Genomic DNA, 27,576 nt, shown 5'->3' with positions numbered 1-27,576 from the left:
AGCACGCAGAACACATCCAATACAGGTACCAAGGTGATGCTTTAATTGACCAAGTTCCAATGATATTGTCACTCCTATCTCCTTTACAAAAGACACTAAAATTGAAACATTTTCAAAAGAGTAAAAAAGTAGTAAATATTGTTCAACCGACGAGGGATATACCAGAGAGAAAGCATGGCAAGAATCCAAATCATATTCATAATCATGACGATCATAGATAAGAGACATCACATATTACTATTTACATTTAGTAACACAGAGATTGACATAAATTATAATATATGTATATATTAAGATCTGTCATTTACAAAAATCATAATGCATTATATCACAGAAAGGCTATCCATAACCTTGGCTTTCAACAACAATTCTCAACCCCATGTTGTGCAACACTTTGACCCAAGCAAAAAAAATGTATCTTGTGTTTGGTCAATTTATTGTAGATGGGTGTGTTCTTTGGTTGTGCTAGGGACTTCTACAGCCTCTGATTGGAATTCTGGACTGCCAGTCAGTTGCCGTGGATACCAGGGAGATTGGTTTGATTAGTTGTGTTGCTTAGTTGGCTTCTGTTTAGAAAAATACACAGGTCTACTGTACGGCTTTTCTGTTCAGTGTTTTATGTGAGGGCCAGGTTGTAAGTTAGAGTGTGTGTAACAATCTATGAACTGCTATGATCATCCAAGACTGAAAGAAAGCTTCAGAACTTCATAAGAGCATCTCCTAAAGGCCTCCACATCCCAACTGCATTCAGTTACCATACCAGGCCAAAACACTAGAACCAAATCTCCAAGCCTGTTCAAATCAGAGTTTCAAAAGTCAAAGATGTTTAACTCTATAGTTCAAATTGAATCCAAAGTGGTGATGGTAGATGTATCTTAACTTACATCAGACACAACACATGAAGTATCCAAACATCGCAAGACATGATTTCAGGCATCTACGGATGATGGAGAGAGCCAAAGCACTGACTGATCAGATTCTTCTCAGAGTTTATACGTATCCTTGAATCCTTTCACACTCCCTATCATCCTGACTCACACAACAAAAACTGCTGCCGGTAAGACCTGGAGTGGATCACACGGCTGTGCAACCAGCTGTACCTACAACCCCACAACCAGGGTGGACTAGAATCCAGAATCAGGACCTGCCCTCTCCCTGACCCGCCTCCCCTCAACCCTTCCCCCGCCCAGCCCCCACAGTCCTCAGTGCCAAACCTTAACACCAGGCCTCATCACTGTCCCAGCTGGCACGGCCTTGGGTGGATCAGATCAGCTGGATTTGGGGATAATCATCTTAGGCCATCTCATTCACATACAGACGAGAGCTCCCATCAGCTGTTTAACCCAAGGCTACTGACCCTGCCAGGGCCTGGTCTCTCCTCACACTGCAGGTCAACCCGCCCTAACATAGATAGTAACATAACATTACTGGCCTTGGCCTGGCTCTCTATCTAAAGAGCTACCCATCAGGCTTGGATGTTGGTCTGGGACATGCATGGCTGTGTGTGTGTGTGTGTGTGTGTGTGTGTGTGTGTGTGTGTGTGTGTGTGTGTGTGTGTGTGTGTGTGTGTGTGTATGCTTGCCATTGCGTGTGTGTCTGGTGGTGTCCATCCATCCCCAATGACATCCTCCTCCAGTCCAGACACACACAGAGCCCAGAGGGGCAGGCCAGGCTGCTACTACAGCCTCTCACACACACTCCCCTACTACCTCCACCCTGGAGGCTGCTGGTGTGTCATCAGGAGGGGAGGACAGAGGTCCATGGTAAATCAAAGTCGCACACTCACCCACACTCGGCTCCTTCCCTCCCATCCACCCCCATTCAACCCCAAACCGAGTCACGGATGACGCTTCGTCTTTCAGTCCCAGCCGTTGTCCTTGATCATGTGGGCCAGCTCGATGATGAACTTCCCCTCCTTGTACTTCTGACTGCTCTCAAAGGCATGCTCCTGTAGGGGATTGTCAGGGTGTTGGAAGAGACAGAGGGAGGAGAAAGAGGAAGGGAGGGATAGGGGGAGGGGAAAAAGAGGGAAAGGGGAGATATGAGGAGGGAGAGAAGGAGGGAAAGAGAGGGAAAGGGGAGAGAGAAGGGGGGAGTGATAAAGGGAAAGGGGATAGCGAGGGGAAGGGGAGAGAGAGGGGGAGAGATAGAGGGAGGAAGGGGAGAGAGAAGGAGGAAGGGGAGAGAGAAGATTAGGCTTTTCCAGGATGATAAACTTCACACTCATTGCCATTGAAAACACTGTACTCTGATTTCACCTCTGAACCACTTTATATAATGGAGCATTGCAGAAAGTGCTGCAGGCTACTGCAGATTACAAATGTAGTCAAATGTGTTTTTACTGTACATCTCAATATCCTGTTTAGTCTTTCCTATTCAAGCGAAGAGAGGAGTTATCAGGTTACACGGTCTGGAAGTCTACTGGGTCAAGCGTCTGTGGAACTTGGACGGCGGTGTAGAAACAACCGTTTCAGAGATATTAATGGCCTCGTCCTGCTATCGTTATATCTGGGCAGACGTGTGAGGTATGTGTGAGTTATAACGACCCCCCCCCCCCTCCCACAGATCTGGAGGAAGTGGCAGTGACAACCGGGCATAAAGCCATGCTGATTAACGGGACAGCTGGTATGTGGAGCGGTTGTGTGTTCCACATTGACCTGCTGCTAGAAATATCACCTTTACTAAGTACTGAACATGGAGGCACAATTATATTTCAGTGCAAATATAAAGCTGTCCACATCTATACCATAGATACAGTGCCTTGCGAAAGTATTCGGCCCCCTTGAACTTTGCGACCTTTTGCCACATTTCAGGCTTCAAACATAAGGATATAAAACTGTATTTTTTTGTGAAGAATCAACAACAAGTGGGACACAATCATGAAGTGGAACGACATTTATTGGATATTTCAAACTTTTTTAACAAATCAAAAACTGAAAAATTGGGCGTGCAAAATGATTCAGCCCCTTTACTTTCAGTGCAGCAAACTCTCTCCAGAAGTTCAGTGAGGATCTCTGAATGATCCAATGTTGACCTAAATGACTAATGATGATAAATACAATCCACCTGTGTGTAATCAAGTCTCCGTATAAATGCACCTGCACTGTGATAGTCTCAGAGGTCCGTTAAAAGCGCAGAGAGCATCATGAAGAACAAGGAACACACCAGGCAGGTCCGAGATACTGTTGTGAAGAAGTTTAAAGCCGGATTTGGATACAAAAAGATTTCCCAAGCTTTAAACATCCCAAGGAGCACTGTGCAAGCGATAATATTGAAATGGAAGGAGTATCAGACCACTGCAAATCTACCAAGACCTGGCCGTCCCTCTAAACTTTCAGCTCATACAAGGAGAAGACTGATCAGAGATGCAGCCAAGAGGCCCATGATCACTCTGGATGAACTGCAGAGATCTACAGCTGAGGTGGGAGACTCTGTCCATAGGACAACAATCAGTCGTATATTGCACAAATCTGGCCTTTATGGAAGAGTGGCAAGAAGAAAGCCATTTCTTAAAGATATCCATAAAAAGTGTTGTTTAAAGTTTGCCACAAGCCACCTGGGAGACACACCAAACATGTGGAAGAAGGTGCTCTGGTCAGATGAAACCAAAATTGAACTTTTTGGCAACAATGCAAAACGTTATGTTTGGCGTAAAAGCAACACAGCTCATCACCCTGAACACACCATCCCCACTGTCAAACATGGTGGTGGCAGCATCATGGTTTGGGCCTGCTTTTCTTCAGCAGGGACAGGGAAGATGGTTCAAATTGATGGGAAGATGGATGGAGCCAAATACAGGACCATTCTGGAAGAAAACCTGATGGAGTCTGCAAAAGACCTGAGACTGGGACTGAGATTTGTCTTCCAACAAGACAATGATCCAAAACATAAAGCAAAATCTACAATGGAATGGTTCAAAAATAAACATATCCAGGTGTTAGAATGGCCAAGTCAAAGTCCAGACCTGAATCCAATCGAGAATCTGTGGAAAGAACTGAAAACTGCTGTTCACAAATGCTCTCCATCCAACCTCACTGAGCTCGAGCTGTTTTGCAAGGAGGAATGGGAAAAAATGTCAGTCTCTCGATGTGCAAAACTGATAGAGACATACCCCAAGCGACTTACAGCTGTAATCACAGCAAAAGGTGGCGCTACAAAGTATTAACTTAAGGGGGCTGAATAATTTTGCACGCCCAATTTTTCAGTTTTTGATTTGTTAAAAAAGTTTGAAATATCCAATAAATGTCGTTCCACTTCATGATTGTGCCCCACTTGTTGTTGATTCTTCACAAAAAAATACAGTTTTATATCTTTATGTTTGAAGCCTGAAATGTGGCAAAAGGTCGCAAAGTTCAAGGGGGCCGAATACTTTCGCAAGGCACTGTATATATAGGCTACATTATATATAGGCTACATTATACTGTATAAAGGCTACATTATTTATAGGGCCTACTTATTCTGTATACATAAAAATGGATCTTTTTTTGAATGCATTCTAACCCTTTGTCTAATTTGTGATTGGATAAGCAGTTGTTCTTGTTGCTGGTCAAACTGGTCTTGAATCACTATAGTTATCTCAGTGTGGACAGCCCAGCTCTGGTCCATCATGAATGACCACCATCTCTGAACTAGGGGAAGGGGGTCAAGTTTGGTTGGTTGAGTACTTAGAAAATGTATAGGCCTACATCATGAGAAATATGCCCCTTAGATCCAGATTGGGACTGCAAGGAATCCCTATGAGTCTGTAATGTTACACTGATGTTAGGAATGATGGGTCCAAAATAGTCTCATGGTCCAAAATTAAAACCAGAACTCATCCATGTCAATAAGATAACATGAAGAGTGAAGTAGGGCCTACACACTCAATTGATCCAAAACCTTTATTAGTTCACAGTGTTTCAATCCTACAACGATTTAATAAGGTAATAAAGGTATTACTAATGAAGGTAATGTGCCAATGCCTATCCGCTCTAACTCTAGATACAGTATCTGCCACTCTAGATACAGTATCTGCCACTCTAGATACAGTATCTGCCACTCTAGATACAGTATCTGCCACTCTAGATACAGTATCTGCAACTCTAGATATAGTATCTGCCATTGTTCTACCCCCCCCCCCCCCAAAATGTGCACACTCTTACACTCACATATTTCCAACCCAGAGTTGTCTTGCAGTTCTCACAGTAGATATCTGCCACAGCATGGAGCCCCGTGAGCAACACTCTCTCTTCCGCCGGCCCACACCCCACGTTCACCCTGAGAGAGAAAGAGAGAGAAAGAGAGAGAGAGAGCGAGCTCATAAGCTGCTCGATTCGTAAAGGTTGCCTATCTATACTGAGTCATAACACGCCCACTCACACACTAGATAATATTACCCAGAAGGCACTTCATACTGAGCTAGATAGGGACCATGTTCATACAGTAGGAATGAGCATCTTCATTTCATACTGATTGTGATTGTGCTCGCGGGCTGAGGACTGGATCATGGCTGTACTGTAACTACATGCAGACACCGGGATACTCACACTGAGTTGAACAGATAAGCTCTGCCTTGGCTCCCCTGGAAAGACTGCAGGAGAAGAAGATAAGTAGGTTAAAAAGGAGGAGTATCCTCAGCAGTCAGCATTAAAGCCACAATCTGGAGTTTATGTTTCAGCCTGTCACGTTGTATAACTGATTGGAGACAGGAGCAGGAATACGTAATAGGGGGTTTTAATACTCCACGCCATGAAAAGGCACGGGGACGAAGCCCAAAACAAACACGTATACAAAAACACAGGGATGTAAACCCAAACAAAAGAGCGAGGTTAAACCTCTAATAAATACACGGGACGAGACCCGTAACAACATCACACGGGACGAGACCCGTAATAACAACACACGGGACGAGACCCGTAACAACATCACACGGGACGAGACCCGTAATAACAACACACGGGACGAGACCCGTAATAACAACACACGGGACGAGACCCGTAATAACGAGTACACAATAGACGCAGCACGAAAGACAAAACAACAAAACACATGTACTCACAAGACCAACGGACATGGAAACATTAACCGAAAGAGACAATGGCGAACAGATGGCACATGTACAGTTGAAGTCAGAAGTTTACATACATTTTAGCCAAATACATTTAAACTCAGTTTTTCACAATCCCTGACATTTAATCCTAGTAAAAATTCCCAGTTTTACGTCAGTTAGGATCACCACATTATTTTAAGAATGTAAAATGTCAGAATAATAGTAAAGAGAGTGATTTATTTCAGCTTTTATTTCTTTCATCACATTCCCAGTGGGTCAGAAGTTTACATACACTCAATTAGTATTTGGTAGCATTACCTTTAAATGGTTTAACCTGGGTCAAACGTTTCAGGTAGCCTTCCACAATAAGTTGGGTGAATTTTGGCCCATTCCTTCTGACAGAGCTGGTGTAACTGAGTCAGGTTTGTAGGCCTCCTTGCTCGCACACACTTTTTCAGTTCTGCCCACAAATGTTCTATAGGATGAGGTCAGGGCCTTGTGATGGCCACTCCAATACCTTGACATTGTTGTCCTTAAGCCATTTTGGCAAAACTTTGGCAGTATGCTTCGGGTCATTGTCCATTTAGAAGACCCATTTGCGACCAAACTTTCACTTCCTGACTGATGTCTTGAGATGTTGCTTCAATATATCCACATAATTTTCCTTCTCTGTGATGCCATCTATTTTGTGAAGTGCACCAGTCCCTCCTGCAGCAAAGCACCCCCACAACATGGTGCTGCCACCCCCGTGCTTCACGGTTGAGATGGTGTTCTTCGGCTTGCAAGCCTCTCCCTTTTTCCTCCAAACATAACAATGGTCATTATGGCCAAACAGTTCTATTTTTGTTTCATCAGACCATAGGACATTTCTCCAAAAAGTATGATCTTTATCCCCATGTGCAGTTCTGGGATTGATTTGCACTTTCGCACCAAAATACATTAATCTCTAGGAGACAGAACGCGTCTCCTTCCTAAGCGGTATGACGGCTGCGTGGTCCCATGGTGTTTATACTTGCGTACCATTCTTTGCACAGATGAACGTGGTACCTTCAGGCGTTTGGAAATTGCTCCCAAGGATGAAACAGACTTGTGGAGGTCTACAATATTTTTTCTGAAGTCTTGGCTGATTTATTTTGATTTTCCCATGATGTCAAGCAGAGAGGCACTCAGTTTGAAGGTAGGCCTTGAAATACATCCACAGTTACACCTCCAATTGACTCAAATGGTGTCAATAAGCCTATCAGAAGCTTCTAAAGCCATGACATCATTTTCTGGAATGGCACAGTCAACTTAGTGTGTGTAAACTTCTGACCCACTGGAATTGTGATACAGTGAATTATAAATGAAATAATCTGTCTGTAAACAATTGTTGGAAAAATTACTTGTATCATGCACAAAGTAGATGTCAATACCGACTTGCCAAAACTATAGTTTGTTAACAAGATATGCGTGGAGTGGTTGAAAAACTAGTTTTAATGACTACAACCTAAGTGTATGTAAACCTCCGACTTCTACTGTACACAATTACTAATTAAGGGCAAGGGATTTGGAACCAGGTGTGCGTAATGAAACAGTTCATTGACGCCTAGAGGCCGGTGACGTAGACCTCCGGAACTGGTGCACGGAATGAGCTGCAGTACCGGGAGAATCCGTGACACCCGCCACTTCAATGACATGATCATTGAACAGCAGGAAATATCCCAGATTTTGCCTTTAAATTAAGACAGACAGACAGACAGACAGACAGACAGACAGACAGACAGACACGTGCTTTTTGTACAGGTGAGGGTTTACTTTACATAGTGTAACACAAGGACAAAGTCATATTCTAACACACAAACACACACACAAGCTGTAGAAGTAAGATGGCTGTGAAATGAGCGACACAGAGGTGCAGTAGGCTCGTTTCCCGTCTCAAAGGGCAGCGTCAGCTGTAATACTAGGTCCAAGTGTGAAGGAGTCAGCTAGCAGAGCTTTAAAGACAGCTGCAGCAAGCACTCAATACCTTTACAGTTATTACTGTGCGATGCATTGAAATTCTAATTAATCTGTAAAAACTACAGTATTTATACAGAATATCCTTTATTTAACCAGGGAAGTCACGTTAAGATGGACCTCTCTTTCAAGTAAGCCCTAGAGCCTAACAGTAGCATGTTCTCTCATGCTCTCTCTTGGGAATGACTTGCATATTAGGGCAGTGTTTCCCTTACATACCGGATTCAATATCACCAAACTCTTGATTAGTAGATTCAGGGTCAAATTAATTCGGCACAAAACAGAAGTAAACGGACTGAAAAAGGGAGTGTCTACCTGGATTTGTCAAAAAATACTCTTATTTTCTGTTGTAAAACATTTTTTAAATGTTTTCCGCTGCATGCCCTGATGAACACCACCCAGTTGTGTTAGTGCTGGGCTTTAAAGAGTGACTGCCTTTATAAAGCAACAAATCCCTTTGAAAACGGATATGAGTCAGAAACAGTTATTCTAGTGTAAAAATGTACTACAAAGTGTAAATAGGATAAGTCTTGTCTAAAATTCAGTTTGGAACATTCGTGAGTCACAACGGGTAAATGAAGATGTCCATTTGCCCACTAACATTGGGTGAACAGCTGCAGTGATTTCTCTCAATCCAATAGCATAGACAGTGAGACAGACCTACCCAGCAGATCCAACTGTTTACATAAGACAACACGTCAATCATGTTTTTACTTGAGAAATACTGCACCAACCACCTTAGTTAGATCTAAAATTGCGTGACTAAAATATCCTAGGCAAAAATGTCAAAACGAATTACATTTTTCTTGAGTTATCTTAAACATCATTAACCAAATGCGGAATCGGTCAGGAAACACACATCCAGGACTGAAATCTAGTTTTTCTAATGAGCAACAGAAAAACATACCAATCGCCATGTTCTGTGGCTCTTTAAAGGAAACGTGGAATAGATTGAGGGAAACACTATTAGAGCAAGCAGTGTCATTAGGGGATGGACGGTTGTGGTCGGTATGTTAAACAGTCACCTTGGAGATGAGCTCGTCGTGGTTGGCCAGGTGCGCTCTGCAGTGGATGCAGCTGTAGGTTCGGTGGCAGCTGGGCAGGTAGGCCTGGAAGGTCTTGGAGCGTGTCATCCTGACCATCGGGTGGGGCGGGGTGGGGGGGCGGTGCAGGAAAGGGCTGCCGGCCCAGCTAGGCTCGCAGGGGAAGCACCGCAATACACAGGTGAGGGCCGTGGTGGGGGGCGGGGTGGGAGGCACACACCTGGTGAAGCGGAGCACAGGAGAAGCACACTCTGATGAAGGTGGTCTATACTCGAAACCTCGTTGCTGTTTTTGACCTAATCCCTGTGTAGGTTGTTGGCAACACAGCACAAACAGATCTGGGTCCAGGATAATCCGTGTGTGGATATAAAGACATTTTAACTTGAGTACCTTGGATTTTTTTTTATATATATGAGCTCCCACAGGGATAACTTTATATTGCTGCATAATACATATCATTGTGTGTAAAATAAGAAAATCTGTTTGCCTCCATATGTTCTCTGCATATGAAGTACAGTAGGCAAATTACTTTGCAGTGGAGCATGACAGAACATGAATGTGTGTGTAGCCTATGATGGATGACAAATGTCAACAAGCATAGACTGTGATATCATGATCCTTGTATTATACTGAGAGACAGTGGCTTTAAAATGATTTCACTCTAGACTGTTAACACAAAGAGGCTTGTAGGGGAAAGCTGTGTGCTATAAGCCTTTTTAAGACATGCCCTTGTTTTCTCTGTCGGCTTCTGCCTCTGAGCCAACAGTGTGGGACCAGGGCATAAAGAGACCACTCAGAGGTCTTGCGTGCACACTAACACACACACACGCAAGCACACATAATTTAACACCAAAGCCTTTCCTTTCTCTCTGTCATTTTAGGACAAAAATGTGAGGATAAGGCTAAAGCACAGCTTAGCACAGATCCAAGTAATCTCCACAATCTCCATAGACTCCAATTAGGAACAGGTTGTTACTCTAAACCAGGCTTGTGGTCAATTCCATTTCAATTCAGTCAATTCAGGAAGTAAACTATAAATTCCAATTCTACATTTACCTAATTGAAACACATTAAGGAAAACTGGAATGGGAACTTCCTGAATTGACCCCAACCCTGCAGTAAACCCTGGGTGTAATGAGGTTCATCTAGTCAAACAGCTTTAGAGAGAGACATTTTTATCTGTCAACTAGCAGGTTCAAGGCCTGCCCTGACATTATCTTGAAATATGGAGCTAAATGCAGCTCCAATATATTTAGTTACAGTTTACATCAAAGCAGTGATGTACTCTATGAATCCAATATGTTCCGTGGCTAATGGATGACGAGTCAACCACACTCTGTAACGGATCGTTTGATTATCTAGGTCTATTTCTGTCTCATGGGGATATCACTCACGCACACACATAGAAACACACACTTACAACAGCAGTGTTGATATAGTATGTTGACATGGGGAAATAAAGTGTTGTGAAAGAGAAACCTTATGTCACTGCCTTTTGACTCACTGAGTCACTTTCCCACTTTCCATCCAAAGGATCCATTCCCAAGCTTTTCCAATGCAAGTCAGTGACTCGAGAGATGAAATGAGAGCTGAGTCTCAAAATCACATTAGCCTTCCAAATCACCTCCATTAGTAATGATTTTCCATCCTCGACTCAGATATGGAAAATGATTTGTCCAAGTCTCTCAGCTTTAAGAGATATTACATCTCCATGTAACATATGTATAGAAAGAGAGTAACAGATATAGAAATAGCAGGTGAATAAAATGCATTCGGACATTATTCAGACCCGTTTACTTTTTCACATTTTGTTACATTACAGCCTTATTAAATCATTTTTTCCCCTAATCCATCTACACACAATACCCCATAATGACAAAGTGAAAACAGATTTTTAGCAATGTTTGCAAATGTATTGAAAATAAAACAAGTATTCACACCTATTGCTATGAGACTCTCAAAATTGAGCTTAGGTGCATCCTGTCTCCATTGATCATCCTTGAGATGTTTCTACAACTTGATTGGAGTCCACCTGTGGTAAATTTACTTGATTGGACATGATTTAGAAAGGCACACGCCGGTCTATATAAGGTCCCACAGTTGACGTTGCATGTCAGAGCAAAAACCAAACCAAGAGGTCGAAGGAATTTTCCGTAGAGCTCCGAGACAGGATTGTGTCGAGGCACAGATCTGGGGAAGGGTACATAAAAATGTCTGCAGCATTGAAGTTCCCCAAAAGCACGGTGGCCTCCATCATTCTTAAAATGGAAGAAGATTAGAACCACCAAGATACTTCCTAGAGCTGGTTGCCCGGCCAAACTGGGCCATCGCGGGAGAATGGAACCCAATGGTCACTCTGACATACAGTGCCTTGCGAAAGTATTCGGCCCCCTTGAACTTTGCGACCTTTTGCCACATTTCAGGCTTCAAACATAAAGATATAAAACTGTAAAACTGTAAAACTGTTTTTTGTGAAGAATCAACAACAAGTGGGACACAATCATGAACGACATTTATTGGATATTTCAAACTTTTTTAACAAATCAAAAACTGAAAAATTGGGCGTGCAAAATTATTCAGCCCCCTTGAGTTAATACTTTGTAGCGCCACCTTTTGCTGCGATTACAGCTGTATGTCGCTTGGGGTATGTCTCTATCAGTTTTGCACATCGAGAGACTGAAACATTCCAAAACAGCTCGAGCTCAGTGAGGTTGGATGGAGAGCATTTGTGAACAGCAGTTCAGTTCTTTCCACAGATTCTCGATTGGATTCAGGTCTGGACTTTGACTTGGCCATTCTAACACCTGGATATGTTTATTTTTGAACCATTCCATTGTAGATTTTGCTTTATGTTTTGGATCATTGTCTTGTTGGAAGACAAATCTCCGTCCCAGTCTCAGGTCTTTTGCAGACTCCATCAGGTTTTCTTCCAGAATGGTCCTGTATTTGGCTCCATCCATCTTCCCATCAATTTGAACCATCTTCCCTGTCCCTGCTGAAGAAAAGCAGGCCCAAACCATGATGCTGCCACCACCATGTTTGACAGTGGGGATGGTGTGTTCAGGGTGATGAGCTGTGTTGCTTTTACGCCAAACATAACGTTTTGCATTCTTGCCAAAAAGTTCAATTTTGGTTTCATCTGACCAGAGCACCTTCTTCCACATGTTTGGTGTGTCTCTCAGGTGGCTTGTGGCAAACTTTAAACAACACTTTTTATGGATATCTTTAAGAAATGGCTTTCTTCTTGCCACTCTTCCATAAAGGCCAGATTTGTGCAATATACAACTGATTGTTGTCCTATGGACAGAGTCTCCCACCTCAGCTGTAGATCTCTGCAGTTCATCCAGAGTGATCATGGGACTCTTGGCTGCATCTCTGATCAGTCTTCTCCTTGTATGAGCTGAAAGTTTAGAGGGACGGCCAGGTCTTGGTAGATTTGCAGTGGTCTGATACTCCTTCCATTTCAATATTATCGCTTGCACAGTGCTCCTTGGGATGTTTAAAGCTTGGGAAATCTTTTTGTATCCAAATCCGGCTTTAAACTTCTTTCCCATGATCCATCAAACACACCAAATGTGTTTTTAAACCAGTGAAAAATGTGCTCTTGCAACAGCTGCATAGTGCGGATCCCAGCCTATGTAATAAAAGTGAGGCTTTTATTGCTCAATCTAATTCTTACTGATAAAACAAATAAATCCATAGGCCTAATGGACATATACTCAAACTCGCACACTTTGTGAGACGCAGAGTAGGTGATCGGATGATCTCCAAATGTGTGGTTCCCACCGTGAAGCATGGAGGAGGTGGTGTGATGGTGCTTTGCTGGTGACACTGTCATTTGTTTTTCAACAGGACAATGGCCCAACACACCTCCATGTTGTGTAAAGGCTATTTGACCAAGAAGGAGAGTGATGGTGTTGCATCAGATGACCTGGCCTCCACAATCACCTGACCTCAACCTAATTGAAATGGTTTGGGTTGAGTTGGACTACAGAGTGAAGGATTAAGCAGCCAACTAGTGCTCAGCATATGGGAACACCTTTGGGAACACATTTAAGACTGTTGGAAAAGCATTCCAGGTGAAGCTGGTTGAGAGAATGCCAAAAGTGTGCAAAGCTGTCATCAAGGCAAAGGGTGGCTACTTTGATGAATATCAAATATCAAATATATTTTGATTTGTTTAACCATTTTTGGTTACTACGTGATTCCATATGTGTTATTTCATACTTTTGATGTCTTCACTATTATTCTACAATGTAGAAAATAGTAAAAATAAAGAAAAACCCTTGCATTAGTAGGTGTCCAAACTTTTGACTGGTACTGTATTGATTGATTGTATTGATTCTTGAAGAATATAACTTATAAATGCCTCATGAGTTCAAATGTCACACTCCATGAGAACCAAAAATATAAGATTGTTTTCTTCAATGTTTGTAAACATTGTAAATGTAAACAAACACTGTATAGCCTCATAACATGGTTCAAACAATAATGTTGATACCATGGATGGCCAGTCCTTGCATCCATAGCTCTGTCCATTAAGTGGTTACATTTCTCTAGGCCCATCCCTCAGCATTTAACCAAAACAGAGGCAGGACAGCCGTTTTGTTATTGTTTTATCTGTGGATTTGCCCTTTAAACAGCTGCATATTATCAAGATATCAAAGTGTCACCAACAAAAAGGTCAACAATAGGCCTATAGCAAATGCAGCATATGGCATTCATTTTTCACATGTAAATAGCACTTTTCAGTAGTGCTCAAAGCATGTCATTCCATGAGGGCAGCATTTATTTTTAGACTTGAATCAATGAGCCCAATCACTCCTCCATGACAACAAAATCATAAACAACAGAGTTGGGCTGGCTAATAATTCCTTAGTTTTGGGGTCATGCTCAGATAAAACAATTAGTCTAATCTATACTTCCATATTTCTAAGTCCTATTCTTGAAGATCAAGGGGTACAACATTTATTGGAATGACTGGAATTCTGATAGACTTCATTTTTTAATGTAAAGATATCATTTAAATTGTATTATTATATGTAGTAGAAACTGATGGGTTAGAAGAAGCCTACATAACCAACCCATAAAGTAAAATGTAACATCCATATATGGCCAGCTATGTAAACTTTAACATTGATTTATCCTGCAATAGCTTTTGTTCAATTGGTAACATACATTTTTGTCTTCTTCTAATGCCTCTTAAGGGGAAAGTAATTTAAAAGTAACGGAATGTAATCAGATTACGTTACTGAGTTTGGGTAATCCAAAAGTTATGTTACTAATTACAATTTTGAACAGATAACTAGTAACTAACGGATTACATTTAGAAAGTAACCTACCCAACCCTGGCTGTGGGGATGTTTTTCAGCAGCAGGGACTGGGAGACTAGTCAGGATCGAGGGACCGATGAACCGAGCAAAGTACAGAGAAATCCTTGATGAAAACGTGCTCCGGAGCCCTCAGGACCTCAGACTGGGGTGAAGGTTTACCTTCCAACAGGATAACGAATCTAAAAAACACAGGCAAGACAATGCTGGAGTGGCTTCAGGACAAGTCTCAGAATGTACTTGAATAGCCCAGCCAGAGCCCGGACTTGAACATCTCTGGAGAGACCTGAAAATAGCTATACAGCGACACTCCCCATCAAACCTGACAGAGCTTGAGAGGATCTGCAGAGAAGAATGGAAGAAACTCCCCAAACACAGGTGTGCCAAGCTTGTAGTGTTATACCCAAGAAAACTCGAGGCTGTAATCGCTGCCAACAGTGCTTTAGCAAAGAACTGAGTAAAGGGTAAATGTGATATTTCCATTTTTTTTTAAATACATTTCCAAACATTTCTAAAAACCTGTTTTTGCTTTGTCATTATGGGGTGTTGTGTGTAGATTGATGGGGGGGGGGGGGGGGGAAACGATGTAATCAATTTTAGAACACGGCTGTAACATAACAAAATGTGGAAAAGGTCAAGGGGTCTGAATACTTTCCGAATGCACTGTATATTCACTTGCATCTAACATTTTATTCTTCAACTCAACATGTGTTGCACCTGTTGTTTCTTAGGTGAGAGGATGACCGACACATTGAAGAATCCTTCACTCATTTTCAAACACCAGATCATCTTTTGATGCGCCCATCTAGAAAAGGATCTCTTTCAAGACCCAGCATTTGTTTGTAGACTAAATGAAGCCACTATAACAACACAGCACAACACGTAGAGGCCTACCCTGCTTTGCACCAAAGTCTCTTTGTTTCATATCACAGAAGAAAATCTAAGACAGCTAAGAATAAGCCCAAAGACTAACCAAAACACAAATTCTCTCCCTGTAAAATAATTATTCAAATATAATATGGATAGGATCCGCCAAAGCTGTCTGAGCTTGCAAAAACTGCCGGCGTGTTTTTCTGACACATCATCGCCCCTGAAGGCTGATGTGCTGAGCTGAATGGTATTGGTATAGTCTGGGTGCCAGACTACATGCCACATCACTTACCAGCCAAAGGTCCTCCCTGGTATCACAACAACAACCTTGCTTATGTAACCGGAGAGGAACTGCTGCTGCATCGAACAGTCAGAGGGACAATGATAGCGATAGCAGCCAGGGGACTGAGAGAGAGAGAGATAGAGACGGACTGGGGAGCGTGCGTCCTTGTGTTTGGGGCCCTACTGTAGCTGTCCTTCAGAGCACACAGCTCCACAGCGCCAATGGGAGGCTTTATGTAGTTTCCTCTCTCTCTCTCTTTCTCTTGTTGTTTCAGGGGCAACAGACAGCATACATACAGTTACATCACTGACTGCAGCAGACTGAATCTCAAATCCTCTTATCTGATCTTGAGGGTGGACAGTTATTGGGGTTTTCCCTTATTTGATCTGTATGAGCCTTCGAGGGGCAGACATACAGTACCAGTCAAATGTTTGGACACACTTTTTTCTTTATTTCATTATTTTCTACAATGTAGAATAATAGTGAAGACATCAAAACTATGAAATAACACATATGGAATCAGTAACCAAAAAAGGGTTAAACAAATCAAAATATATTTTATATTTGAGATTCTTCAAAGTAACCACCCTTTGCCTTGATGACAGCTTTGCACACTCTTGGCATTATCTCAACCAGCTTCATGAGGAATGCTATTCCAACAGTCTTGAAGAAGTTCCCACATATGCTGAGCACTTGTTGGCTTCTTTTCCTTCACTCTGCGGTCCAACTCACTCCAAACCATCTCAATTGGGTTGAGGTCGGGTGATTGTGGAGGCCAGGTCTTCTGATGCAGCACCATCACTCTCCTTCTTGGTCAAATAGCCCTTACACAGCCTGAATGTGTGTTTTGGCAAATCGCTACAGAATGCTGTGGGAGCCATGCTGGTTAAGTGTGCCTTGAATTCTAAATAAATCAGACAGTGTCACCAGCAAAGCACCCCCACACCATCACACCTCCTCCTCTATGCTTCACGGTGGGAACCACATATGCAGAGATCATCCATTCACGTATGACAAAGACATGGTGGTTGGAACCAAAAATCTCTAATTTGGACTCATCAGACCAAAGATTTCCACCTGTCTAATGTCCATCACTCGTGTTTCTTGGCCCAAGCAAGTCTATTCTTCTTATGGGTGTCCTTTAGTAATTGTTTCTTTGAAGCAAATCGACCCCATGAAGGCCTGATTCACGCAGTCTCCTCTGAACAGTTGATATTGAGATGTGTCTGTTACTTGAACTCTGTGAAGCATTTATTTGGGCTGCAATCTGAGGTACAGTTAACTTATCCTCTGCAGCACAGGTAACTCTAGGTCTTCCTTTCCTGTGGCGGTCCTCGTGAGAGTAAGTTTCATCATAGCACTTGATGGTTTTTGCGAATGCACTTGAAGAAACTTTAGAAGGTCTTGAAATTTTCCGGATTGACTGACCTTCCTTCATGTCTTAAAGTAATGATGGCCTGTCGTTTCTCTTTGCTTATTTGCAATCCAACATGGCGTAGCAGTCAGACGTATTTGTCTTGTCTTGTCCCGTGTATATATCTTATTTTTTCTTCGTATATATTTTGAATATATTTTTTACATTTTTAACCTCAACTTCAACATACTCTCCTGCAACCCGCCTCTCCCAATGTGGTATTGATCTGCAATTTTTTATACTTTAGGACCAGAACCCCCAACAGAAGCTAGCCAGCTAACTAGCTACTAGCTAGTAGTCAGTTAGCCACTGCTAGAAGTCATCAGCTAGCCTCAGCCTGGTCAACTCCTGCCAGTCTGCACAGTGCGATTCAACCCAGAGCATATCAGACTGCTTTTTCTCTACCACATCTCCACATCTCTGGATTCCTACCGCAAACTCTGAACCTTTTCACCTGGATCATCGCAGCTAGCTAGCTGCTATCCGAGTGTCTACTCCTGGCTAACGACTCTGTCCAGTTAGCCTGGAGCTAGCCTCGTGCTAGGCCTATCTCCCGGCTAGCTGAAGAGGTCCATCAACCACTTCTTGGGCTACAATACCTATTTTGCCAATTGGCCTGGACCCTTTTACTGCCGACATGGAGCCCCACCGATCCATCACGACTGTTCTGCCGAAAAAACGTCTTAGGGGGTTCCAACAGACTCTTCCATCGCAAAGTTCCCCTAAGGCCCTTCTGCTAACCTGCTATCCCCAGCCCGCTAGCTGTCTGAATCGCCATGTCTCCAGCTCGCCTAGCTATTCACTGGACCCTATGATCACTCGGCTACGCATGCCTCTCCCTATTGTAAATATGCCTTGTCCATTGCTGTTTTGGTCAGTTATTATTGTCTTATTTCACTGTAGAGCCTCCAGCCCTGCTCAATATGCCTTAGCTAGCCTTTTTGTTCCACCTCCCACACATTCGGTGACCTCACCTGGTTTAAATGGTGTCTCTAGAGACAAAACCTCTCATCTTCACTCAATGCCTAGGTTTACCTCCACTGTATTCACATCCTACCATACCCTTGTCTGTACATTATGCCTTGAATCTATTCTTCCGCACCCAGAAACCTGCTCCTTTTACTCTCTGTTCCGAACGCACTAGACGACCAGTTCTTATAGCCTTTAGCCGTACCCTTATCCTACTCCTCCTCTGTTCCTCTGGTGATGAAGAGGTTAATCCAGACCCTGCAGCGCCAAGCTCCACTCCCATTCCCCAGGCGCTCTCATTTGTTGATTTCTGTAACCGTAAAAGCCTTGGTTTCATGCATGTTAACGTCAGAAGTCTCCTCCCTAAGTTCGTTTTATTCACTGCTTTAGCACACTCTGCCAACCCGGATGTCCTAGCCGTGTCTGAATCCTGGCTTAGGAAAGTCACCAAAAATCCTGAAATTTCCATCCCTAACGCTAACTTTTTCTGACAAGATAGAACTGCCAAAGGGGGCGGGGTTGTAATCTATTGCAGAGATAGCCTGCAGAGTTCTGTCATACTATCCAGGTCTGTGCCCAAACAATTCGAGCTTCTACTTTTAAAAATCCACCTTTCCAAAAACAAGTCTCTCACCGTTGCCGCTTGTTGTAGACCACCTTCAGCCCCCAACTGTGCCCTGGACACCATATCTGAATTGATTGCCCCCCATCTATGTTCAGAGCTCGCACTGTTGGGTGACCTAACCCGGGACACGTTTAACACCCTGGTCCTACAATCTAAGCTAGATGCACTCAATCTCACAGAAATGATCAAGGAACCTACCAGGTACAACCCTAAATACGTAACCATGTGCACCCTCTTAGATATCAACCTGACCAACTTGCCCTCTAAATACACCTCTGCTGTCCTCAAACAGGATCTCAGTGATCATTGCCTGTGTGCGTAATGGGTCCGACGTCAAACAACCATCCCTCATCACTGTCAAACGCTCCCTAAAACACTTCAGCGAGCAGGCCTTTGTAACCGACCTGGCCCGGGTATCCTGGAAGGATATTGACCTCATCCTGTCTGTAGAGGATGCCTGGTTCCTCTTTAAAAGTGCTTTCCTCTCCATCTTAAAAAAGCCTGCCCCATTCAAAAATGTAGAACTAAGAACAGATATAGCCCATGCGATATGCAACTTTTCAGGGAAGTCAGGAACCAATATACTCAGTCAGTTAGGAAAGCTAAGGCTAGCTTTTTCAAACTGAAATTTGCATCCTGTAGCATTACTTCCAAAACGTTTTGGGACACTGTAAAGTCCATGGAGAATAAGAGCACCTACTCCCAGCTACCCACTGCACTGAGGCTAGTAAACATTATCACCACCGATAAATATCCGATAATTGATCATTTCAACAAGCATTTTTATACTGTTGGGCATACTTTCCACCTGGCTATCCCTACCCTGGCCAACATCTTAGCACCCCATGCAGCAAGCCCCCCTCCCCCCCGCTTCTCCGTCACCAAAATCAAGACAGCTTAAGTTCTGAAAGAGCTAAAAAAAACATCTGGATCCCTACAAATCAGCTGGGCTAGACAATCTGGACCCTCTCTTTCTAAAATGATTAGCCAAAATTGTTGCAACCCCTATTACTAGCCTATTCAACCTTTCTTTCGTATCGTCTGAGATCCTCAAAGATTGGAAAGCTTCCGTGGTCATCCCCCTCTTCAAAGGGGGAGACAATCTAGACCAAAACTGTTATAGACCTATATCCATCCTGCCCTGCCTTTCTAAAATCTTTGAAAGTCAAGTTAACAAACAGATCACCGACCATTTTGAATACCACCATACCTTCTCCACTATGCAACCTGGTTTCCGAGCTGGTCATGGGTGTACCTCAGCCACGCTCAAGGTCCTAAACGATATCATAACTGCCATTGATAAAAGACAAGGCTTTCGACTCTGTCAATCACCGCACTGTTATCGGCAGACTTGGCTTCTCAAAGGACTGCCTCGCCTGGTTCACCAACTACATCTCAGATAGAGTTCAGTGTGTCAAATCGGAGGGCCTGTTGTCCGGACCTCTAGCAGTCTCTATGGGGGTGCCACAGGGTTCAATTCTCAGGCCGACTCTTTTCTCTATATATATCAATGATGTTACTCTTGCTGCTGGTGAATCTCTGATCCACCTCTACTCAGACGACACCATTCTGTATACATCTGGCCCTTCTTATGACACTGTGCTAACAAACCTCCAAACGAGCTTCAATGCCATACAAACACTCCTTCCGAGGCCTCCAACTGCTTTTAAATGCAAGTAAAACTAAGTGCATGCTCTTCAACCGATTGCTGCCACTCCCGCCTGACTAGCATCACTACTCTGGACGGTTCTGACTCAGAATATGAATGGTTAGACTGTAAACTCTCCTTCCAGACTCACATTAAGCATTTCCAATCCAAAATTAAATCTAGAATCATCTTCCTATTTCGCAACAAAGCCTCCTTCACTCATGCTGCCAACCATACCCTCGTAAAACTGACTATCCTACCGATCCTTGACTACGGCGATGTCATTTACAAAATAGCCTCCAACACTACTCAGCAAATTGCATGTAGTCTGTCACAGTGCCATCCGTTTTGTCACTAAAGCGACCTGTACACTCTCGTTGGCTGGCCCTCACTACATATTCGTCACTAAACCCACTGGCTCCAGGTCATCTATAAGTCTATGCTAGGTAATGCCCTGCCTTATGTCAGCTCACTGGTCACCATAGCAACACCCACTCATAGCATGTGCTCCAGCAGGTATATTTCACTGGTCATCCCCAAAGCCAACACTTCCTTTGGCTACCTTTCCTTCCAGTTTTCTGCTGCTAATGACTGGAACAAATTGCAAAAATCACTGAAGCTGGAGTCTTATATCTCCCTCTCTAACTTTAATCATCAGCTGTCAGAGCAGCTTACCAATCACTGTACCTGTACACAGACAATCTGTAAATAGCACACCCCCATATTATTACTGGGGTGCAAAAGAGCAAGAGGGTAAGTATCTCTACTTGCACATCATCATCTGCACATCCATCACTCCAGTGTTAATGCTAAATTGTAATTATTTCGCCTCTATGGTCTATTTATTGCCTACCTCCCTCTTCTACATTTGCACACACTGTACATAGATTTTTTCTATTGTGTTATTGACTGTACCTTTGTTTATGTATAACTCTGTGTTGTTTGTTTTTGGCGCACTGCTTTGATTTATCTTGGCCGGGTCGCAGTTGTAAATGAGAACTTTTCTCAACTGGCCTACCTGGTTAAATAAAGCTGAAATAAAAAATTAAATAAAACATTTTAGCGGTTCTTGCCATACCAAATAGGGCTATCTTCTGTATACCAACCCTACCTTGTCAACACACAACTGATTGGCTCAAGCACATTAAGAAGGAAAGAAATTCCACAAATTAACTTTTAACAAGGCACACCTGTTAATTGAAATGCATTCCAGGTGATTACCTCATGAAGCTGGTTGAGAGAATGCCAAGAGTGTGCAAAGCTGTCATCAAGGCAAAGGTTGGATACTTTGAAGAATCTCAAATATATAATATATTTTGATTTGTACAACACTTTTTTTTTGTTTTGCTCGGAATTTGCGCTACTCCACTGTATATGATGATATTGACATTGTCAGCAGGCTAGATTATGTTAATGCACTCGATTCTCCCATACGGTATTCCTGCCTGCGACTGCTGGTGGTGCAGTATCAGGCCACGCGTAACGTGTAATAATAATAACAACCAGCTCCACTGCAGACCTTGCCATCCCATCCATGCCCGCAACATAAACAACCAGCTTGCAACATTCTGAACCGCATTGGGCAATTCAATTATAAAAGCCTATTCCACCATAACGGTCAAACATTTCATTATGCAACTGAAATTTAATTTAAGAATTATTATGACAGCAAACGATTCCCCATTATAACACAAATGTGTGTGTGTGTGTGTGTGTATATATATATATAACATATATATATATTACACACACACGTTATGGCAATGATTTACATAGATTTACCTTTGAATAGAAGAAAAATATATGTTGATCACTTAAAAAGTCACACCTCCACGTTTTCCTCGTAGCAATGCCAAACCTAAAACCTTCTTCGCATTCCTTTCGAGGTAAATTTCCTCTCCAGCCTGGAAAGTCGTGCAGACGCAATGCTTTCAAGCGCGCGGTGCCCAGACCGAGTTTGATGTAATTGCACAAAACCACACTGTACTTCGTCTGGAGACAAATTGACAGCCGTGTCCGCCAACCAATACAGCGATAATGCATAGCAACACTGCGCTTATTGGTTATGAATAGACAGGAGCAACCAATACTCTTGTTCCTAATGTTAGGCTGGCTACATGCAGTTCTTTTCAGTTTTAGGACAGAGACAGATACAGACCTGTATTAAATAATTTGCTGAGGAAAGCTATATCATTCAGAAATTGTGTTGAAATTATGTAAATAGGCAGAATAGGCACAGCAATGGACTATGGACTTCAACAACTCGAACTTTTGATCAAAGATTAACCCTTCATATGACTTGTTTTGACGTTTGGTGGACTCTCCTTGCACCCTACTTCAGGGTTTCCCAAACTCGGTCCTGGGGTCCCCCCTGGGTGCACGTGATTTGGTTTTTGAATCAGCTGTGTAGTGCTAGGGCAAAAACCAAAACGTGCAAACCGGATAGTTAGTTTCCAATCTTTGTGTAACTGATTGCTGCCTCCTAGTGGTGGTTTTAAACCACACTCAATACAAATGAGGGGAAAGTAAAGATTGTGTGTGAAAGCAGATCAGCACCATCTGATGTTTATACTTGGGGGCGTGCTGTTTGATATAAACAATCTAATTTCTTTCCAAATGGCTTCAACATCTATAAACTTGACCTGAGTTTAATGGTAATTTAGCCGCAATCCTGATAGACACACGAGACATAGATGCGTTGCCTTTTCTGTTCAATATGCCTTATTGTTGTATATTTTATTCTATAGATCCTGTTCGAAATCTTTACTGACTGATGTCTGGTGATTGTTGTACATATATTCGGATGTTAGTGGGATATAAAGCCTAGAGGTTAAGAGCGTTGGGCCAGTAACTGAAACGTTCGAATCCCCGAGCTGACTAGGTGAAAAAATATGTCGATGTGCCCCTGAGCAAGGCACTTAACCACATTTGCTCCTGTAAATCGCTCTAAGAGCGTCTGCTAAATCACTAAAATGTACATTTCCAATTATCTCACTTGTTGGACTTTTATTTTGAAACTGGAAAAGGCACATTAAGTCTATCTATATATGACGTATTAGAGACGTTCTAGAAGTACCAAGGCTGCCATTTTTGTCTGTTGAGACGTGCAAAGGGGCCATCAATCAACTTTTGATTCAACTAGCTATCTTACTGGAACTAAAGAAGTCGAACAAAATTGTTAATTTTAGTATTAGATTGAGGAGACAATTTCAATGGATTACGAGTCATTTCAATCACAAGCAACTTCAATTTTGGCTATTGTTGTTGAAGCGTCCGTGGCAGAAATGTGCAGAGTTGAGCATGAAGCGTCAATCATGGCATCATGTAGTGAAATATCTTGCACTGGAGATGATGGTGATCAAAATGTCAACACAGGGGTGGGTGTCTTCCTACGTAGCCAGTTAACTAGTTTGGACTCAGTTTGCATAACAGTACCTAATGTAGCCTATTCCAAGATAGCTAGTTGTTCATTAGCCTTACATCTCAACGTTCCGATGATCATTTAATACATTTCACTGGCCAAGTCCTAACTTCAGGGGTCAGGAGGACTCGACACTCACTGGTATGATGGCCAACAGCCCAAACTGGTTTTGGAAACACTGCTTTACTAGACCCCCCCCATAACACACTAAAGATCAAAATGTGGGATATGGGGTGTTGTTTATTAGGATCAAACGGTTGGAGATGGGGTGTTGTTAATTAGGATCAAACGGTTGGAGATTGGCTTTAGTTTTGTAGGATCAAACTGGGAGATAAGTACATGATGTGGTTGTGATATTAGGTAGCCTAATATTGCTTCGCCATGATTTTCTTCCCATTTCCATCAGGCACGGCTTGTCTCCATCATGCACCTGTTGATGAAGGAAGCCATTCGAAAGTTATGTAGGTTATTCACAGAGTGTACTACAATTCTACAAAATGAAAATGAGACCCTGAAGAATAAACTGGAATTAATGGTGACACCACTGGAAAAGGGTGAGATCTGAAAAAAGAGTAATTCTGTGTTGACCAAGAGTAATCAGTTTGGTTAGTTGGGAGTGTGTCTGAAATCCACAGGAAACCTCAGATTGTGAAAATCTGAAATACAACGTTAAAATCTAAATAGTTAGAATACCATGCAGAGCATTAGATACACTGGACTATGTAAACATATTAATCTGGTTTCATATGAAAGAGAAACCGGGTTGAAATAATTCCACTTATTTCCATTTCTCTTTTAGGTTATGTTGTGTCTCCTGCCAGTGCAATGAAAGATGGGGAGCCTTCTGCATCATCAGAGGAAGACTGTGAGGTGGGTAGATTGTATTTCGTCAAAACATGCCAAATGAAATCATTGTAACAGTAAGTCTGTTTTTACTGTGTGTGTATTTGTCTGTTGGCAGGAGGATGACTCAATCGACTGTTCCATCAAGGAGTGTGATATCTCAGGAATCAATGTGACATCAACCAGAGGAGAGGGTAAAACTCTTTGATTGTGTTATCTCAGTAATTCTGCTCAGTATACTTCTCAACTGTATTTAGATACTTATTTTGCAATTGACCAGAGGTTTATGTGGCTTTCTTTGTGTTTGCACTCTATTTGTCCTTAGGTCCTGCAGATGTTGATAATGCACGCAGAGAGAGTTCAGGCACAGACAGTGACCCCCCTGCAGGAGACCGAGAGGAAGTAAAAACAGAGCCCACATCAAGAGACCCGGAAATTGGCGTTGAACACATCCATGATGCTCTCACTGTTGGCCCACTAGTCAAAACAGAGGGCAATGGAACAAATGAAGAAGTTTCATCTGCTGATGTAACAGAAACTACAGAGCACAGCTGCCCCAGAACAAAGCAGATCTTTCCCAAAAGGAAGAAATCCTTTAACTGTGACCAGTGTGGGAGGCGTTTTCATCTGAGCAGCTTGCTGAAACAGCACAAGCGAGTTCACACGGGAGAGAAGCCTTTCTGTTGTGGCCAATGTGGAAAGAAGTTTATATACTTAACTTCTCTCAACAAGCATGTCTTGGGTCACTCAAAAGGGAGGACTTTTGGCTGCACAGTTTGCGGAAAGACGTTCCGTGAGGAGAGAGCACTAAAGTCCCACGAGTTTGTTCATTCAGAGGCAAAACCATTCAACTGTCTGACTTGTGGACAGGGTTTCACAACAAGAAACAGTCTTATGGTGCACCAGAGAATTCACACAGGTGAAAAACCATATAGCTGCACTATGTGTGGAAAGAGTTTTGCACAATCCAGTTACCTCACGACACATAAGAGAACACACTCCCTCGACAAGCCATTTAGGTGTGCTCAGTGTCAAAAGGGTTTCATGACTGAGCGGGCATTGAAATCTCACCAGGTAGTGCACACAGGACTGAAGGCATTTAAATGTGAGATATGCGGAAGCAGTTTTGGTCACGAGGTCAACCTTAAAAGACACAGTCTGATTCACACAGGGACTAAACCGTTCAGCTGTAAGGTGTGCGGAAAGCAGTTCAACCAATCCAGCACCCTCAAAGGACACATGCAGGTACACGAAGGATTGAAGCCCTTTATGTGTGACATTTGTGGAAGAACATTTGTATACAATTACGCTCTGAGAAACCACCAGCAGACACACATGGATGACGAAAAGAAGGACAAGCACAGGAAACCACAAAGTTGTGAGATATGCGGGAAGTGCTACAGCTCCATTGGGACGCTTAAAATACACCAGCTGCTTCACACAGGTGAGAAGCCGTTTGTTTGCTCCACATGTGGGAAAACCTTCACCCAGCGAGCTGCTTGTGTCATACATCAGAAGGTTCACACTGGAGAGAAGTCTCACATGTGCAGCGTGTGTGGGAAGAGCTTCAGTTTGCCAAACAGTCTTCGACTACATGAACGAATTCACACTGGCGAGAAACCTTACACATGTGAAACTTGTGGGATGACCTTCCGTATCAGCGGTAACCTTAAAAGGCATATGCGTGTTCATACAGGAGAGAGGCCCTTTAGCTGTGAAGTATGTGGGAAAATGTTCAGCCAAGCTAATAATGTCAAAGCTCACATGCAGGTGCACAAAGCAGAAAAGCCATACTCATGTGACAATTGTGGAAAAAGCTTTGCCTATGTAAGAAATTTCAAGGAACACAAGTGTGTCAGTAGATAACCATTTGCAGACTTGTGAGGATTGTATCACAACATGTGTAGTTTGGGGTGCCTACATGGTTGACAAGTGAGGATCAACTTTTATTATTATTATTATTATTAAGAGAGTGGGCATTAAAAATGAAATCTCTTAGTTTTAGGGTTGATGATGCTGTAGACTGATATCTGGGCATTTGTTGAGCAGGAAGATGACATGGTCTCAGTATTAGAAGTTATTTATTTGTAGCAAAACGTATTTTGTTCTTTTAGCACTTTTATCAAATTGCATAAGCTTTTTCTTTAATGGACAGATAGAAATGTACTGGGCGAGGGGTGGTCCAAAATAAGGGAGGGTTGTCAATTACATTTGTTTGCTTTGGGGAGGGTTGTGTGGGTTTTTTTATTGGGCAAAGGGGAGGGTAGTGTGTTTCTTTTGGGGGGGGGGAGTTCTCCCTGGTTTACATTCGCTCTTCTGCATGTATTTTCCCTATAGACAATGGCTTGCGGAAGAACATTTGATATTACACTAATAAACTTTTCAAATGTTTGTGAAGGTTTGGTATGATGTGGCTATAATTACGCTTTAGCTACTGCAAGCCTATGATATGAAGGCAGTGCGCCCCGGAGCTCCAACTGACTGACAGTTCAATTTGAGGTGAGGAGGTCTATTTCAGGTCTACCAGAGTTTACTCCTATAATCTAACAATATAATGCTTATCTTCATCAAAAATATTCTGATTGAAAATCTACAAATTGGCCTCCGTATGTACATCTATAGCTGCATAGCAGACGCTATAGCCTACAAAGAAATACATTGTGAAGCATTTGCAAGTGCGACACAATAGGCTGGTAGGGGAGTCAGGGACATTAAATGCTGAGCTTTTAAAAAACATTTTGTTGTATTAAATCATTATAGTCTATAAATTGCGCATATAGGCTGTGTGTTACTTATAATTAAATACAAATTAAACAGTGACTTTGAATACATTTTTAGAAACACCAGTTTGGCCAGAGTCTGGCTTTAGGATCTTGCAATAGTGCTGGGAGAGCATGCCAGCATCGAAGAATATCCTCACCGCTCTTGCAGAGCTACTGGGTTTGCAAAACACTCTTTTGGCTACTCTTGCCAGGCTGGGCAGGGATGCAGAGTTTAAAAAATATATACACTGCTCAAACAAATAAAGGGAACACTTAAACAACACAATGTAACTCCAAGTCAATCACACTTCTGTGAAATCCAATTGTCCACTTAGGAAGCAACAC

General features: G+C 42.6%; 2 protein-coding genes across 6 annotated transcripts; one reads left to right on the top strand and one right to left on the bottom strand.

Moving 5' to 3' along the window:
* Positions 1-22: 22 nt before the first annotated feature.
* LOC139383154 (protein yippee-like 2) lies at positions 23-22,330 on the bottom strand. Of its 2 annotated transcripts, none has more exons than XM_071127514.1 (5): positions 21,988-22,330; positions 9,049-9,286; positions 5,526-5,569; positions 5,148-5,256; positions 23-1,948 (listed from the first exon to the last, which is right to left on the bottom strand). In XM_071127514.1, exons 2-5 carry the CDS (start codon positions 9,163-9,165, stop codon positions 1,859-1,861), a joined length of 360 nt encoding a protein of 119 aa, XP_070983615.1. In that variant the 5' UTR covers positions 9,166-9,286; positions 21,988-22,330; the 3' UTR covers positions 23-1,858. The 2 variants fall into 2 exon arrangements, with proteins under 2 accessions (XP_070983615.1, XP_070983616.1); XM_071127515.1 differs by lacking the exon at positions 21,988-22,330 and adding an exon at positions 14,409-14,578.
* Positions 21,296-26,866, top strand: LOC139383146 (zinc finger protein 235-like). 4 transcript variants are annotated; one of them, XM_071127504.1, is made up of 5 exons: positions 21,296-21,483; positions 24,033-24,180; positions 24,426-24,496; positions 24,588-24,663; positions 24,795-26,860. In XM_071127504.1, the coding sequence occupies exons 1-5, from the start codon at positions 21,430-21,432 to the stop codon at positions 26,333-26,335; spliced, it is 1,890 nt and encodes a 629-aa protein (XP_070983605.1). In that variant the 5' UTR covers positions 21,296-21,429; the 3' UTR covers positions 26,336-26,860. The 4 variants fall into 4 exon arrangements, with proteins under 4 accessions (XP_070983605.1, XP_070983604.1, XP_070983603.1 ...); XM_071127503.1 differs by lacking the exon at positions 21,296-21,483 and adding an exon at positions 23,280-23,582 and having other exon boundaries at positions 24,795-26,866; XM_071127502.1 differs by lacking the exon at positions 21,296-21,483 and adding an exon at positions 23,289-23,582 and having other exon boundaries at positions 24,591-24,663.
* The last annotated feature ends 710 nt before the right edge of the window (positions 26,867-27,576 follow it).

Source organism: Oncorhynchus clarkii, chromosome 24, assembly GCF_045791955.1.
Source record: "Oncorhynchus clarkii lewisi isolate Uvic-CL-2024 chromosome 24, UVic_Ocla_1.0, whole genome shotgun sequence".
NCBI classification, from domain to species: Eukaryota; Metazoa; Chordata; class Actinopteri; order Salmoniformes; family Salmonidae; genus Oncorhynchus; species Oncorhynchus clarkii.
This window is presented reverse-complemented; position numbering and strand designations above follow the sequence as displayed.

Coding starts and splice junctions, on each gene's coding strand:
- LOC139383154 (XM_071127514.1), bottom strand. CDS start 9,165: ATGGTCAGGATGACACGCTCCAAGACCTTCCAGGCCTACCTGCCCAGC. Junction 5,570..9,048: donor ACGACGAGCTCATCTCCAAG/GTGACTGTTTAA, acceptor CTTCTCCTGCAG/TCTTTCCAGGGGAGCCAAGG. Junction 5,257..5,525: donor GCTTATCTGTTCAACTCAGT/GTGAGTATCCCG, acceptor TTTCTCTCTCAG/GGTGAACGTGGGGTGTGGGC.
- LOC139383146 (XM_071127503.1), top strand. CDS start 23,418: ATGGATTACGAGTCATTTCAATCACAAGCAACTTCAATTTTGGCTATT. Junction 23,583..24,032: donor ATCAAAATGTCAACACAGGG/GTGGGTGTCTTC, acceptor CATTTCCATCAG/GCACGGCTTGTCTCCATCAT. Junction 24,664..24,794: donor GACATCAACCAGAGGAGAGG/GTAAAACTCTTT, acceptor ATTTGTCCTTAG/GTCCTGCAGATGTTGATAAT.